This window comes from Mizuhopecten yessoensis, unplaced genomic scaffold, assembly GCF_002113885.1.
Source record: "Mizuhopecten yessoensis strain PY_sf001 unplaced genomic scaffold, ASM211388v2 scaffold8111, whole genome shotgun sequence".
NCBI lineage: Eukaryota > Metazoa > Mollusca > Bivalvia > Pectinida > Pectinidae > Mizuhopecten > Mizuhopecten yessoensis.
In genome coordinates, this window is record NW_018407384.1 from 744767 (window position 1) to 756914 (window position 12148).

General features: G+C 35.4%; 1 protein-coding gene across 1 annotated transcript; it reads right to left on the reverse strand.

Annotated features, from left to right (window-relative positions):
* Positions 1-308: 308 nt before the first annotated feature.
* Positions 309-4045, reverse strand: LOC110454941. Its single transcript, XM_021504761.1, has 3 exons — positions 3495-4045; positions 3033-3349; positions 309-469 (listed from the first exon to the last, which is right to left on the reverse strand). The coding sequence occupies exons 1-3, from the start codon at positions 4043-4045 to the stop codon at positions 309-311; spliced, it is 1029 nt and encodes a 342-aa protein (XP_021360436.1).
* Positions 4046-12148: the final 8103 nt, after the last annotated feature.

A 12148-nucleotide genomic window follows, 5' to 3' on the forward strand; every position in this document is an offset into this window, starting at 1 on the left:
GAAAAAAATTATCAAATAACGAAAACTGACCTCTGTTGATTATTATTAATTTCAGAATTTGACAACTGCATTGTCGCTAGATTCAATATTTTGACGTTATATCGTTTTAAATCACTGAAATGTCAGCCATGTTACTCACAATCACTGCTTGTGCCTACAGACATACACATACGTCTGATGTTTTTTCTCGTGATGATTAAGTTTATTTTTAAACATCCAGATCTTAAACCACTTCACGTGATAAAATAAGCCATTCACTAAGTCTTTATGTTCTCTAAAGAGGTCCTATAATTTTGTTCAATAAATACTTACAGAGATAATACTCTTGCGACAGATGCGTATCCGGCAAGGACGAGAAAGGCTGCACCCCGGAATGTTTCCACGGTGTGGCCATATATCGCATTGGAAGCCACACTGCCAAACTGGGTACAAAACGTCTCCGCGATGGCTATTCCGGCAAACATAGTTCCTGAAATGAAAACAAAGAAGCAATTCTTGATGGAATAGATAAAGCAATGGAAACACACACAATTCTTATAAAAATAGGTTTCTCTAACACTTACTAGTATATGAAACGTTCACCTGAGCTTTCATTTACCTATTATAGTATCTCTCTACAGAATTACATTTACACGTATCTACCTTTACAGAATTACATATACACGTATCTACCTTTACATAATTACATTTACACGTATCAACCTTTACAGAATTACATATACACGTATTTACCTTTACATAATTACATATACACGTATCTAGCTTTACATAATTACATATACACGTTTCTACCTTTACATAATTACATTTACACGTATCAACCTTTACATAATTACAAATACACGTTTCTACCTTTACATAATTACATATACACGGTTCTACCTTTACAGACTTACCTATACACGTATCTAGCTTTACATAATACCATATACACGTATCTAGCTTTATAGAATTACATATACACGTATCTACCTTTAGAGAATTACATAAATACTCTATTAGTATATGTGTGATGGATATACACGTTTCTACCTTTACAGACTTACCTATACACGTATCTACCTTTACAGAATTACATATATACGTATCTACCTTTAGAGAATTACATATTCACGTATCGACCTTTATATAATTGCATATACACGTTTCTACCTTTACATAATTTCATTTACACGTATCTACCGTTAGATAATTACATATACACGTATCTACGTTTACTTAATTACATATACACGTATCTACCTTTACATAATTACATTTACACGTATCAACCTTTACAGAATTACATATACACGTATTTACCTTTACATAATTACATATACACGTATCTAGCTTTACATAATTACATATACACGTTTCTACCTTTACATAATTACATATACACGTTTCTACCTTTACAGACTTACCTATACACGTATCTACCTTTACAGAATTACATATACACATATCTTACTTTTCACATTTTACAAATATCGACTATTTAATAATATGCAAGAATTAACCTTCAAACGTGTGACTGTAATCGAGTACCGACCTAAACCAGAATACTTGTACTGAGTGATCAACACATCTTTTACCGACCTTTCCGTAATAGTCATAGTTTCGATTTTTTTTATCTTTTAATAACCAACGAGCACCAACCTTATTTTATATACAAGTATCGACGTTTATATAGATATATTTACCAACTTTGATTTAAAACCTAGTAATGACCTTGCATTTAATTCAAGTACCTACCTTGATTTACAGGAGTACCGATTTCGTTTATTTACGAATGCAAACAATGTTTACATACACGTTCCGATCTTGTTTTATATACGAGTACGGGCCTTGTTTTATATACGAGTATGGACCTTGTTTAGCATACGAGTACAGACTCATATTTTACATGTGAGTACAGACCTTGTTTTTCCTTTGGCGTTAGACTCGACATAGTTCCACGAATCATAGGAAATATCATGGTCTTAGCAAAGCTCACAACAGGAACTAAAATAAAATGAGAACTGAAGAATAAATAAAGCTTCGATTACTCTATAGTTCGTAATTTTAGAGGGGATTTAATTTCGCTATATTTGCGGTCACCAAAGATAGCGCGAACTGAATTACCCAGCGAATATTAATATCTTGAATCTATAGAGATAAAAAACAAATACCTGTTTACCATTTTACTATCTAATATCTAATAATAGAGATAGACAACAATGCAGTATGCTATAAACGTCATTTTGAAATAAATAGATAAATAAATCCCATCACCCGAATACGAAAGTGCCCCATTGAGTGCAATATCTAAACCTGGCAATATCGCGAAACGTATTCCCTGCAAACTAGTTATGATCTAGACAACTACGAAATAAACAGTAATTCGTAAATTTAAACTGTGAATGATATATCAGATACCCCGGAAAATTATAAATAATCCCTTAAGTTATGAAGGAATGAAACGCCCTTTTAGGCATTTTTTTTTTTTTTTTTAAATATTGGCAAGCTAAATATAATATTGTACCAGAAGACCATTTCGTGCAATTATGACTCATCATAGAACAACAAAGATATAATTTTTGAAAAAAAAACAATGAAAACTTTTCGAGGTTTTATCGTGAACAACCAACCGGTCTTTTATTCAATACGCTCTCAAATATGATGCTTTGTTTGTTGGGTATAATGAACATCAACACAGTTATATTAAAACTGTTTAGAAAGTTGACACAGGTTACTGCAGATGTTGGGAGTGACACAAAGATTAAGAAAAAATTATGCACCACTCAATCAAATGTTCTTTATAATAAAGTATCTTCAGATACGTCGAGGCTAGATACAATTTAGCAACAGGTTTAGAATGTATACCACTTTTGTCACGACTCTCTGTTGTAATATCTTAATTATTCAAGTCAGACAAAATCTAGCGCTTAAATAAACAAACCTTCGGCACGGACATTATATTATAGTATTGGCGGAATATGTCAGTTATCTTTGAAAGATATTCTATGAAACAAAGGGTATGCTACCGAGTATAATTGTCACATACTTACCAAAGTATAACATAATGGTATTATAAGCAAATGCCTCCAGAACAAATCCAGTAAAATGGGACAGGTTTGCGATGACAACTATGAGAGACTCATCCAAACACAGCCGTAGTGGACGGAAGAGCAGCATCCCGATAACTAAAGGTATCCCACTGCGCAGAGTAATGAAACCACCCACTTGTACTGAGCTCATGCAAAAAGGTGAATTTAATACATACAAAGTTTCTATTCCGTTGCCACCGAACACCGCCAGCATGGTAAAGAAATACATAAGCATGCACACCAGAAATATCTTCCGTTTTCCATTAAGGGCGGCATCTCTGAAATAAAACACAAAAATATCAACAGCAAGTTGAGTTGCGGATTTTCTTTGTTGATCTTTTGTCTTGTTTAACGTTTCGGGTACGAAAACCAATAACAGGAATGGAAGGACCAAAACAACAGGAACTGATCAGCAAAGCGGACATGAAACCTTCTGCTTCAATGATGAAACCGGAAGTAAAACTTCCAATAACTATGCCTAATCCCAACGATAACTCGGTCATGGCTATTACAAACATCCGGGTCTTTCCGGGTACGGTCACGTCAGCCACTATTGACATAACAATAGATATTGCTAAACCCCAACTTCCTCCACATCCGTCAATGAAGAAGAAAATAATAAATATGTAAATGTTCCAGTTCAGGTATATACCTACTGAAGTCAAAACACAGTTAAGCATGTTTCCTATGACAGGTACAAAGAGAAAGATTTTTCTACCATATTTATCACTTAGTGAACCGTAAAAGAAAATACCAAATATCCCTTTTGCCAACTCTGCGTAAATGTTGAACTGGGAGGTCATCTTTTGTACATTCTGCTGGTCATGATACAGCCGTGACGTTGTGTTAAGCTGACATCCCGACTCGTTAGTACTAAAACTGACATTAGGGTAGTAGGCCTTGTGAATATACGCATACACGTACTGTACAATGACAAGGTGGGCAAGAACAAAACTGTAAGTAAGTGATAACATTGCAAACAAGAGAATAAGAAATCAGTTTTTTCCCGCTTTTTATTTCAGTCACAGTTTGATCTTTAGTAGAGGGACATATTGCCTCTTAGGTCACTGCTGATAAAGGTTCCTTACTCTCCAAAGTCTGCAACGAATATGACTGACTTCGAGATATCGTACCAACATTGGCCTGAAAGATAAATTGACCTACTTCAGTTAACAAGCTTACAGTGTATGAAATAGAATAAAGATATTGACACTAACAACTGATTAATATTGTTTGTACTGATTGTTATGCCTGTGACGTTGTGATTAATTAGCTGATCAGTACGTTGTGATTAGCTAAGCATTTGTGACACTGTAATTGTGATTAGCTTACTGATTGTGACGTTGTGATTGTGAATTTGGTGACTGATTGTTACATTGGGATTAGGTGACTGATTGTTACGTTGTAATTTTGCATAACTACGGCTGATAAAGCTCTGATTAGCTAACTTGACGTTTTGATTGTCTGATAAAGACGCCTATGTGTCAACTTGTGCATAGCCTTAATGAAACTGCATCTCTTTAGACCTTACGTTGTAACTTTGTCCTTGAATAATGAATAAACTGCTACATGAAAACACCGTACGTTTGTAAAGTAGGGATGTTACTCTCCAGAAAACGAAAGTTATTGATCTAAAAATCAAAATCGTCACGCTTATAGTACAGTTAAGTAGTAAGCCGTCCTTGTCTTCATGTTGTTAGACAAGATCAAAGTGAAATTGAAGAAATTTGCAAGGTTTGTATCACAAGCATATCAACAAAGTCGTCCTCTGAAAATAATATTCAGCAAGGAGAAAGGGCGTAAGTAATTCCCATAGAAAAAGCTTAGTCTGGAAAAACTGGCTACGCAACGTAAAAATATTGTAGACAAGGAACTCGGTCAGTCTCATGATTCCATCCCACTGTAAGTATATTTACCCCGGCCCTTTCGTGATTTGATCAAATATGTCCCCAAATAGTTTACAACTCAATTTACATATCGCCGTACACTTGTTTTTGGAACGAGGGCATTCTTTCAGTGCAGTATTTCTGTTTTTAGGAGAGAATGCTCGAGACTGATAAAAAAGATCTTTCGAGTTCTTCAAAATCTACAACAATCACGAAAGGAGAGAACCGCCAGGTGCATCCTTTTCCCGTAAAACATCCTGAGCAGCATTTGTTGTTAAATTTGTTAATTATTGTTATTAGCTTTTTGTAATTACTTTAGGAAATCTGCGGTCTCCATAAGATATCTCTATACAATCAAGAGAAGAGAATACACTTTCCTGGATACAAGTGGATGGTGTGTTGTTGTCAGCTGCCGAACAATACTGTGATACAGACATCACCAGACTATTGTTATCGTTATTAATTGATTACTACGATAACCCAAATATAGAAAATGAGAGTCGTTACTTCATTATTGTAAACGAGAGAGCCGCAAGGAGCAGCATACCCCCTGGAAAACGTTCTGAGCGATATGTGTTGTGGATCTGTCTAAGATTTTTTTTTTTATTAGCAAGGGTTGCGCAATCAGATATTTAATTTCATTCGTACCTCAAAGTTAATTTCTTGACTTTTATTTTTTACCTACATTGACTTTGACATTTGACATACCACACGCAAAATGAATAGGGTTATACATCACTTCTAGAACAAGCCGAAAAAGACCTATGTGAAATCATTTATGGTGTTCGGATGAGACAAAGTTTTGTTTTAAACAAAATCGACCATGTCCTTTAAATGACTATGCCCAGAATCAGTGGTGTCTTTCCTCGTCCTTAAATTGCGGTTAAAGATATGGACAAGAAAATTGTGTTTCGAATAAGTAACTGGATTCTTACCTCTTCCTAGAACAACTCACAAACTACGTTTGAACATGAGGCGATAACTCATTCTAGGATAAAATGCGGAGAAGAAACAATTCTATATTTAGTTACAGTGATCTCGATCAAAATCAAATGGGTTCGTTATCTTGCTTTGGGCAACTCACACGCTAAGCTAGACCTGTGTGCAATTATTTACTTTAAAATTAGCACCAGGAAAGTTTATTCAGTTTATGAAATCCCATTTTAAATAGCAGTGACATTTACCTTTGTACATTCCTTTGTTCTGAAGCAAGGGTTTGGAATAGTTTGATTTTACAGCTTCCTTGACCTTTGACGAATCACAAATCCACACAAATCTTCCTGTTACCCTGAGTAACCCATGAAAATTGAGATTAGTGCAATTATTTGTTATGAAGTAAGCATCCGGAATAGAAATTTAAAGAGACAGGCAGACGAATCGGACGAACGGAGAGATCATTTTTACGTTTCATCCTCAGCATTAGATGTTTGAAGAGTAGCGCTCGTCAAAGCTAAGCTAAACTCTAAACCACTTTATTACCGTGATTAGATTGCTCTGTCTATATCAAACAAGACATTCATTGTTTACGTTGTGACATATATTGTCCGTGATTATTGACACTGTTTTAATAATTTTGTTGTTGATGCATTTGTAGAGTTTGGCTTTACGTCTTTATGTTTTTGGTAATGTTTTTCCTCGTGCGTTGACATTGTGGTATATTTTGTCCTTTTTCGTTAAAGCTGTGGTAAGTTTTATCCTTGTATGGTCACACTATTGTATATATTTTTCTTTGTTACACTTTATTCACATATAGAAAACCGGTACTGTGAAATCACTAATATTTTTGCGTTGGGTTCTTGATTCCATTGATTTCTTGGGTAATCTTCATTGACGAATTCAAAGGTCAAAGAAGCAATTACAAGTTCGACAAAAAGTCAGCATCCGATTGAGTAGGTACTCGCAATCCACGAATTCATGTAACCACGAAATGGTTTTTTGGCTTCAAACCACGAAATGTGGGCCCCACGAAAATATTTTATTTCACAATATATGAATAATGTAAAAAGATTCAGCATGGGTACGAAAGACTTCAATTAAGATTCATTTGTAAAACAAACCTAGTTGATACGATACATTTTTTTTATACAAATAATATAAATTCAATTTTAAAATATTTATGAAACAAGTTTTTCCATTACATATTGATCACTCTTTCTATGTTCATAATCTTTTCATAGATAGGGAACCATTGTTTTCTTTTTTGAAAATATTTTATCTGGTTTATGGTGTTCTATAAAATAACACAAAAATATCGGCCCTCTTATGTCACAAAACAAACAACAGTCTGGTCAAGCGTCCGGCTTTGTTATGTTGCATATATACCTTAAATATCCTGGTCAAAACATAAGTATACCATAAAATGCAATGGTTGTATGCTACCAATATTGTATTTAAAGACATTTACATACTAAAGTTTGTCCTAACAGAAATTCGACTATAGAACATTAACTTAAAAAATACTTCGTGACATAAAGAGCATCCTTAAGAATCCATGTTTAACCAGAACTGAAACTCGGAAACCATGAGAGGTGCCATTTTCTACATTTAGCACAGCCAATGCTGTGGTAGAATATCAGTGAAGATCTTTCTATTTTTGATAACTATAAATGGTAAAACAAACGATTTAAATAATGATCATATAATACAATCGCTGGCTGATGAAACATCGCAATTAACCTTGATCGATACAAATAATAGGATCATTGCTGCTGTACAGTTTAATGAAGACCTAGACAATACCACTGCACGCAGTGTATGATTTAACTCTATAAAACACGTACATTACGTTATCATTTTGAGAAAAAGAAATGGTATATACAGTCACTTCAGTTTGCTAACAAAGATTATGCTATTTTCGACTCACATAAACACCTAACTGATGATGGCATATTGAACAAACATATCTGAAATTATATCTAGGAAGGCATACAAACGATTAAATACTTTCAAATTCCTTAAATATAAAATTGATAGAACAATCCCATATAACTTAATGCTACACTGAGAAATTTCAACCCAAATCTCCTATATAGGCACTTCGTTAAATTCATAACGTCCTAGATACTAACTTGTAGCTGTACTAAATGACTGATACCTTGTACATGTGAAAGATATTATCGATTGAGTAAACGTTAGTACTGATAATGCGATTGGTTTGTTTTAACGATACAGTTGTTATCTAATTAAACTATGTGGTACGTGTCTGCTAATGAACTCACGACTAACACTAGATTGAGTACAGATAAACTCACGACTAACACTACGTAGATAAACACATAGTAAACTGGGTCAAAACTGGACCTCATAGTATATTCCCTTTACATGTAGCTACACTGGTTCAGTGTTTAACTCCAACTACATTCCCTATACATGAAGCAACCCTGGATCAGTATTAAACTCCAATTACATTCAATATACAGGTGGCTATCCTGGATCAGTGTTAAACTCCAATTACATTCCCTATGCAGGTGGCTACACCGGATCAGTGTTAAACTCCAATTACATTCCCTATACAGATGGCTACACTGGATCAGTGTTTAACTCCAATTACATTCCATATACAGGTAGCTACACTGGATCAGTGTTAAACTCCAATTACATTCCCTATACAGATGGCTACACTGGATCAGTGTTTAACTCCAATTACATTCCCTATACAGGTGGCTACACTGGATCGGTGTTAAACTCCAATTAATTCCATATACAGGTAGCTACACTGGATCAGTGTTAAACTCCAATTACATTCCCTATACAGATGGCTACACTGGATCAGTGTTTAACTCCAATTACATTCCATATACAGGTAGCTACACTGGATCAGTGTTTAACTCCAATTACATTCCCTATACAGGTGACTACACTGGATCGGTGTTTAACTCCAATTAATTCCATATACAGGTAGCTACACTGAATCAGTATTAAACTTCAATTAATTCCCTATACAGGTAGCTACACTGGATCAGTGTTAAACTCCAATTAATTCCCTATACAGGTAGCTACACTGGATCGGTGTTTAACTCCAATTACATTCCCTATACAGGTGGCTACACTGGATTGGTGTTAAACTCAAATTACATTCCCTTTACATGTAGCTACACTGGATCAGTGTTTAACTCCAATTACATTCCCTATACAGGTAGCTACATTGGATCAGTGTTTAACTCCAATTAATTCCATATACAGGTAGGTACACTGAATCAGTGTTTAACTCCAATTAATTCGCTATACAGGTAGCTACACTGGATCAGTGTTTAACTTCAATTACATTCCCTATACAGGTGGCTACACTGGATTGGTGTTAAACTCAAATTACATTCCCTTTACATGTAGCTACACTGGATCAGTGTTAAACTCCAATTAATTCCATATACAGGTAGCTACACTGAATCAGTGTTTAACTCCAATTACATTCCCTATACAGGTGGCTACACTGGATTGGTGTTAAACTCAAATTACATTCCCTTTACATGTAGCTACACTGGATCAGTGTTTAACTCCAATTACATTCCCTATACAGGTAGCTACATTGGATCAGTGTTTAACTCCAATTAATTCCCTATACAGGTAGCAACACTGGATCAGTGTTTAACTCCAATTAATTCCCTATACAGGTAGCTACACTGAATCAGTGTTTAACTCCAATTACATTCCCTATACAGGTAGCTACACTGCATCAGTGTTTAACTCCAATTAATTCCATATACAGGTAGCTACACTGAATCATTATTAAACTTTAATTAATTCCCTATACAGGTAGCAACACTGGATCAGTGTTTAACTCCAGTTACATTCCCTATACAGGTAGCTACACTGCATCAGTGTTTAACTCCAATTAATTCGCTATACAGGTGGCTACACTGTATCAGTGTTAAACTCCAATTAATTCCCTATACAGGTGGCTACACTGGATCAGTGTTAAACTACAATTACATTCCCTATACAGGTGGCTACACTGGATTGGGGTTAAACTCAAATTACATTCCCTTTACATGTAGCTACACTGGATCAGTGTTTAACTCCAGTTACATTCCCTATACAGGTAGCTACACTGAATCAGTATTAAACTCCAATTAATTCCCTATACAGGAGGCTACACTGGATCAGTGTTAAACTACAATTACATTCCCTATCCAGGTAGCTACACTGGATCAGTGTTAAACTACAATATTCCCTATACAGATGGCTACACTGGATCAGTGTTTAACTCCAGTTACATTCCCTATACAGGTAGCTACACTGCATCAGTGTTTAACTCCAATTAATTCCCTATACAGGTAGCAACACTGGATCAGTGTTTAACTCCAGTTACATTCCCTATACAGGTAGCTACACTGAATCAGTGTTTAACTCCAATTAATTCCATATACAGGCAGCTACACTGAATCAGTGTTTAACTACAATTAATTCGCTATACAGGTAGCTACACTGGATCCGTGTTAAACTCCAATTAATTCCCTATACAAGTGGATATCCTGGATCAGTGTTAAACTACAATTACATTCCCTATACAGGTAGCTACACTGCATCAGTGTTTAACTCCAATTACATTCCCTATACAGGTAGCTACACTGAATCATTATTAAACTTTAATTAATTCCCTATACAGGTAGCAACACTGGATCAGTGTTTAACTCCAGTTACATTCCCTATACAGGTAGCTACACTGAATCATTATTAAACTTTAATTAATTCCCTATACAGGTAGCAACACTGGATCAGTGTTTAACTCCAGTTACATTCCCTATACAGGTAGCTACACTGAATCATTATTAAACTTTAATTAATTCCCTATACAGGTAGCTACACTGCATCAGTGTTTAACTCCAATTAATTCCATATACAGGTAGCTACACTGAATCAGTGTTTAACTCCAATTAATTCCCTATACAGGAAGCTACACTGGATCAGTGTTAAACTACAATTACATTCCATATACAGGTAGCTACAATGGATCAGTGTTTAACTCCAATTAATTCCATATACAGGTAGCTACACTGGTTCAGTGTGAACCTCCAATTACATTCCATATACAGGTAGCGACACTGGATCAGTGTTTAATTCCAATTACATTCCATATACAGGAAGCTACACCGGATCAGTGTTAAACTCCAATTAATTCCCTATACAAGTGGATATCCTGGATCAGTGTTAAACTACAATTACATTCCCTATCCAGGTAGCTACACTGGATCAGTGTTAAACTACAATTACATTCCATATACAGGTAGCGACACTGGATCAGTGTTTAATTCCAATTACATTCCATATACAGGTAGCTACACAGATAAACTCACGACTAACACTACGTAGATAAACACATAGTAAACTGGGTTAAAACTGGACCTCATAGTATATCCCGTTTACATGTTAACACCAGATTGAGTACAGATAAACTCTCGACTAACACTAGATTGAGTACAGATAAACCCACGACTAACACTAGATTGAGTACAGATAAACCCACGACTAACACTAGATTGAGCACAGATAAACTCACGACTAACACTACGTAGATAAACACATAGTAAACTGGGTTAAAACTGGACCTCATAGTATATCCCGTTTACATGTTAACACCAGATTGAGTACAGATAAACTCACGACTTACACTAGATTGAGTACAGATAAACCCACGACTAACACTAGATTGAGAACAGATAAACTCACGACTAACACTACGTAGATAAACACATAGTAAACTGGGTTAAAACTGGACCTCATGGTATATCCCGTTTACATGTAGCTACACTGGTTCAGCTAACACTAGATTGAGTACAGACAAACTCACGACTAACACTAGATTGAGAACAGATAAACTCACGACTAACACTAGATTGAATACAGATAAACTCACGACTAACACTACGTAGATAAACACATAGTAAACTGGGTTAAAACTGGACCTCATGGTATATCCCGTTTACATGTAGCTACACTGGTTCAGCTAACACTAGATTGAGTACAGATAAACTCACGACTTACACTAGATTGAGTACAGATAAACCCACGACTAACACTAGATTGAGCACAGATAAACTCACGACTAACACTACGTAGATAAACACATAGTAAACTGGGTTAAAACTGGACCTCATGGTATATCCCGTTTACATGTAGCTACACTGGTTCAGCTAACACTAGATTGAGTACAGACAAACTCACGACTAACACTAGATTGAGAACAGATAAACT